The 5,706-nt window shown below is 34.6% G+C and overlaps 1 protein-coding gene across 1 annotated transcript; it reads right to left on the reverse strand.

Moving 5' to 3' along the window:
- Positions 1–707: 707 nt before the first annotated feature.
- polr3f (polymerase (RNA) III (DNA directed) polypeptide F) lies at positions 708–5,046 on the reverse strand. Its single transcript, XM_016521896.1, has 9 exons — positions 4,663–5,046; positions 4,055–4,172; positions 3,903–3,970; positions 3,248–3,315; positions 3,028–3,140; positions 2,803–2,946; positions 2,612–2,719; positions 2,160–2,351; positions 708–1,181 (listed from the first exon to the last, which is right to left on the reverse strand). Exons 1-9 carry the CDS (start codon positions 4,716–4,718, stop codon positions 1,104–1,106), a joined length of 945 nt encoding a protein of 314 aa, XP_016377382.1. The 5' UTR covers positions 4,719–5,046; the 3' UTR covers positions 708–1,103.
- Between the last annotated feature and the right edge of the window lie 660 nt (positions 5,047–5,706).

A 5,706-nucleotide genomic window follows, 5' to 3' on the forward strand; every position in this document is an offset into this window, starting at 1 on the left:
AACATTTCTTATATTAAAAACGGCTGTGATTAATATTTTTGTGGAAAACTTGCAGCAATTTTTTCAAGATTCTTTTAAATGTTTTTGTAACAATGTAAAAGTCTTTACTGTCACTTTTGATGAAATGAATGCATCATTGCTGAATAACTGTATACATTTGAACAGTGTGTGTGTGTGTGTGTGTGTGTGTGATCAACGTAAACTTCAGCACATGCATAATACAGTATTGCAGGTGTGGGAAAATGCTGGTATTTAAGCAAAAACATAATAAAAAAGGAACAAAATCTTCAGAATCTTTCATATGCAAATATTGAAATATTTTATCAATGATGTTCAAGTCGTCATGGCAACCAGGTTGCATCCAACATGTGAAGCCTACCGATGACTTTCCCTTTCTAATATGCATGTCAAATATTCTCAAGAATGAAATAAAATGTGAGAAAAAAAAAAAGCAATTTACATTGTATATCTAAATCTTATGGATTTTTTTTGAAAAATGTTTAAGAACAAAATCTGAAGAATCATGTAGCCCACAATGCATTTACACAGAAATCACAATGGCAGACAAATGTTAGCTTTTTGCTTAAAATGTGAAATTATGCTATTATATTATAAATTATAAAAAATTTTAATATATAAAATATGACCTCAGACACAAAGTCAGTCTATTTACCTAAATAGTCTGTGCTGCTTTATCGTTCTTATAAAAAAACAAAAAACAAGTGTCATTAACAATCTGCTAAAATGTGGATGCAGTGTGTAAAAATTATAGAAGTGCTCAAACACATGGTACAATATGCAGACTACCTATCAACAAATATGAAAACCTTTATTTATTGATATGGTTGAGGTATATCTTTAAAGACGTATCTGTGGGTGAAGAGAAGCAATAACAAACAAAAGAAAAAGAAAAAGAAAATCAGCCTAAATTTCACTGACGACCAGATGGAAGCTGCTTCTTATTCACTTAATGTAGTTCTGCTCGAGTCATTAAAGCCATTAATGTTCAAAACATAAATAAAAAGATATCTTCAGTTGCATCAAACCGCTGCATGAAAAATGCTTTCTCCACAGAGAAAAACAAAAGACACCCGGTTGGCTTTTCAGAAATCCAGCCACTCAGCCATGTAAACACAGTTAGATGGAGAGATCTCGCACCCTTCATGACAGTCATCAAAAACCTATAGAGCAGAGAGTTACTGTTGTTAACTTGGCACATTAAAGGCATAGTTCACCCAAAAATGAAAATTGACTGACTTTCAGGCCATCCAAGATGTAGATGAGTTTGTTCACCGGAACAGTTTTGGAGAAATTTAGCACTACATCACTTGCTCACCAATGGATCCTCTGCAGTGAATGGGTGCCGTCAGAATGAGAGTCCAAACAGCTGATAAAAACATCACAATAATCCACAAGTGACCCACATGACTCCAGTACATCAATTAAAGTTGTGTACAGCAAAAATATACGAGTTTGTAAGAAACAAAATCATCATCAAGATGTTTTTTGTTTTTTACTTTAAACTGTTGCTTTCAAGTCCTCTATCCATAACATTGCTCCTCCAGTGAAAAAGTCATCTAGTCTGATTCAAGAGAGAAATATGCACAGATCAAGCACCAAGTGATTTCAGTCCAAAACAGTTCTAAACATATATTTGGGTAGATTCTGATGTGAGAGGACAACAGGGAATGGACTTTTTCCGCTGGAGGAAGCGTTATTATGGATTATGGACTATTTTGGACAGAAGCAATGGTTTAAAGTTAAAATGCCCTAATGATGGATTTGTTTCTTTCAAACGTGCAGCTTTTCTCTTCTCAAGACATTAATTGATGGACTGGAGTGGTGTGGATTTCTTGTGGATTATTGTGATGTTTTTATCAGCTGTTTGGACTCTCATTCTGACGGCACCCATTCACTGCAGAGGATCTATTGGTGAGCAAGTCATGTAATGCTAAACTTCTCCAAATCTGGATGAAGATACAAAGTCATCTACATCTTAAATGGCCTGAGGGTGAGTACATTTTTGGGTGAACCAATTTCTTTAAATAAATCATAACCTGCACTGTTTGACAACCACCCTAAGCAATATCACTATATCGATTTCAATTCGATATATATCATGCAACCCTACTTGTGATTTTAATGTACTAAAAGGTTACCGGGCACAGTCCACATGGTGTTTTGACCAGGCCAGTGGGTTGAATTATGGGATTCACACCCCTGTAGAGCTTCATCTGTCCATCTACACTCCCCACTGTCCCCTCTTTAGCAGCGATTATGGTCATCTCCACCTTGCCATCAAAGATCAGCGTGTTTAGAATGGTCTCAATGTCCTCCATGGACAAATCCACCTGCAAACAGGAATATCATAACGTATTATACCTATTATGTTCATTCAATTCAGTGGATTATTGTGATGTTTTTAATCAGCTGTTTGGACTCTCATTCTGATGGCACCCATTCACTGCAGAGGATCTATTGGTGAGCAAGTGATGAATGCTATTTTTCTCCAAACTCATCTACATCTTGGATGGCTTGAGGGCGAGTAAACATTCAGCATATTTTACATTTTGGGCTATTCCTATTCCTTGAAGATATTGTTCACACTCACTTTGCTGATGCCGAGCTCACAGATGTACTTCCACACTTCATGAGAGGTGGCCAATGAGCTGTTTCTTTGCACCATGGGGCTTTGCTTACTGTCTCTCGCTGCTTCAGCCTGAAAATACACACACTTCTTTTAAACTCAAAGCCTTAAATTTCAAAGATCACAAAGAGGAATAAGAAATATTACAATCTCACCTTACTTTGCAGGAACTTAAAGCACTGTTGGTTGAGAACCTCAACAAACTCAGACTCAAAATCCTGATCGCTATACCAGGCGCCTCCTGTCACAGATCGGTCCGGCTGCAAGTTATACAGCATGTAGACCTTCTTCTTAGAGGCCTGGATGGGAAAGACATTTTTGTAGGTCTGAAGCTAATAAAACATTTTAAATGTTTAAATAAGGTTCCGAGATCAACTCACCGCAACAGACTTCACCGCTTTGATGAGTTTCTTACTCTCAAGATTCTTGAGGATTTTATTGATTTCTGTGAGTGGAAGGTTACTCTTGTATCTGATGTCTCTGGTCCAAATTCCTTTAGAAATCAGAAAAAGCTATTGAAATAAGCTTTCTTGATCAATATTAATTGTGATTTATCGAAAAAATAAAACAACAATATGCAAATGATAAAATGCATTGCACCTTTATTTCCAGCATCTTCTATGATCTGGTAAACTAGCTTTTCTTGGTTATCAGAGCCTTTTACTTTACTGTCAAAAAAGAAACAGTATATCATTTTAATTAATATTCTTTTGAATTATTTTATTTGAATTGAATTAATACTAATTCACTAAATTTGACATGTGGTGTGAACACAAATTTAGTAAATTATTATTAATTAAAATTCAGATTCAAAGAATTGTATATATGTTTTATATTATATATATATATATTTTTTTTTATATATGTATATTTTTTATAAACTTAATTTTATTTAAATTTTCATTAATATTAATTCACCACATGTATCAATGCACATTAGTTTAGTGAAGTAATATTAATTCAAATAAAATTGAAAATGTATTTTTAAAATTTTAATATTAATTCACTAAATTTGTGTGTGCACATTTAGTGAATTAGTAAAAAGATATAAACACACATGCAATATTGCATTTATTTGTTTAATTTGATTCTATTTAAGATTAAATGAATTCAAATGAAACAAATAAATGCAGTATTAAGTAAAAGCATGTATTTCGTTTTACTAAATTCACTAATTTGTGTGCAAATTAAATTATTTGATATTGCAGTTAATATTAATTTGTTTGTGCATATTCTTGCATTTAAAGAGACAAACCTGGCAGACTGAGCATCCTTAAGCCTGTATAAAAGGCCATTGCTGTTTTTGAGCAAGTCTAATTGACCCTGAGAACACAAATAAAGAGTCAGACATGAGTATAAAAGCATGGCCATGTTTCATGCACTGTCAGCTGGAGCTGAGCATCTCACCACAGACAGCAGTCTGTTGATGGCCATGGCCCGCTGCTGCACCTCAACGTGAGGCATGTCATTCTGGATGACCTGGTCTGTGATCCCATGTGGAAACTGCAGACACAACTCTTTTATCCTTCAACAGAGGTAAATAAGTGGCTTTACCAAAATCAGCTAAATCTCCCAACATTCTCTGCAGCAGCACGTCAGTGGTCAAATAAATTCCTCTGCTTTACATTATGGTGAAACAGCGATGAAAATCTTCCTGTCTTTGTCAGTTAGTCCAACAGAGAAAGAAAAAAAAATACGAAATTGCCCAGGCAGCGAATACATTTCATTTCTACCAAAATCCGTAACACGGACATAATCACGCTTTCGGAACTTGTGCAAGAGTCGAACGCAGCAAAATATGCTCTGGGCAGAATAATAGCTATATACATAATAATTAAGTAGCTGTATAAACTCATACGCTATTAAAAAATAAACGTCGGTTTATAAATACTTGCAGTACACAGAAATGACAGAGTAGCTTTGGTAGTAACTATAATTGATTCTAAATTCATCCACACGCTGAATATGTTGTTAACAGGCCAAGAGTGGCATGCGTACGGATGCGCTCAACTCACCTATTCTCGATATCTACCGGGTCCGTGGACTCCTTTTTAACTTTAACTTCTGTCATTGTTCATCAGGATGGAATTACTTGCCGACAAGGTCAAATGTCAATAATATAAATGATACATTCAAAGATCAATTTAAAGTTTAAGTCAAATGCTGTGTCGAATTTCAGTCTGCACTCATGGTCGTTTGATGGGCGGGGAGAGTTTACAGGCTGCCAGGGTTGCCAGATTGCGCAAAATAAAGAAGCAATCGAATTAAACACAAACCCACAATCTGTTACCTCCCTCTGTTGAATAAGAGGATATATGCACATTTGTTTTTTAATAAATTCGGGTTTATTTTAAAACAACTCCAAAAACTCACATCCGCGATTTCTAACGTTTATAACCAAATCAAGCCCAAGAACACTGATAGAAAGCGGACATGGCAACACGGACTAGCACAGTCAGGGGGGAAAAAAAAAAAAAACTCACAGCGCCACCTACTGTGCTGGAGGAAGAGAAGAATTTAATTTTGGCATATAAACATCGAGTATTGTGAATTCAACACATCCAGATATTCATAAATCTCTCAATCTTCTAAAATTTGTTCATAATGCATTTTTTTTTTTTGCTGAACCCATTTGACCTAGAAAAAAATGGATGTATCCAAATAATCAATGTTGTTATATATTTGTTTGTTTTTCATATCCATTTGATTTATTATTAGTTGATTTATGCTTCTTATGTTAATCCTCATCATATATTCATATTCAAGTATTTCCTCAGTACTGTTACTCGTTTATGTTTGTGTTTTATTTTGTTTTATTTATGTTTGTAATATTTGTAGTATTCTCCAAAAATATGTATGTTATGCACATTTTATATATGTTTGAAAGTTATATCTTCTTTTCTGGTGTTTTGGTATTGGACATATTTCAACTGCTGCCTGAGTAATAATGTTTCTCAGAATTAGTCATTAACAGTAAATGTTCTTTTCTGGAGACTGTGTTTATACACACACACACACACACACAGACACACACACACACACACACACACACACACACA

Source organism: Sinocyclocheilus rhinocerous, unplaced genomic scaffold (genome assembly GCF_001515625.1).
Source record: "Sinocyclocheilus rhinocerous isolate Xijiao unplaced genomic scaffold, SAMN03320098_v1.1 scaffold450, whole genome shotgun sequence".
NCBI lineage: Eukaryota > Metazoa > Chordata > Actinopteri > Cypriniformes > Cyprinidae > Sinocyclocheilus > Sinocyclocheilus rhinocerous.

Excerpts from the sequence above, each read along its gene's own strand:
- polr3f (XM_016521896.1), bottom strand. The coding sequence starts at position 4,718 with ATGACAGAAGTTAAAGTTAAAAAGGAGTCCACGGACCCGGTAGATATC. Across the intron at positions 3,971-4,054 it reads TCAACAGACTGCTGTCTGTG|GGTCAATTAGACTTGCTCAA; the intron begins GTGAGATGCTCA and ends TTGTGTTCTCAG. Across the intron at positions 2,352-2,611 it reads GTGAGCTCGGCATCAGCAAA|GTGGATTTGTCCATGGAGGA; the intron begins GTGAGTGTGAAC and ends TCCTGTTTGCAG.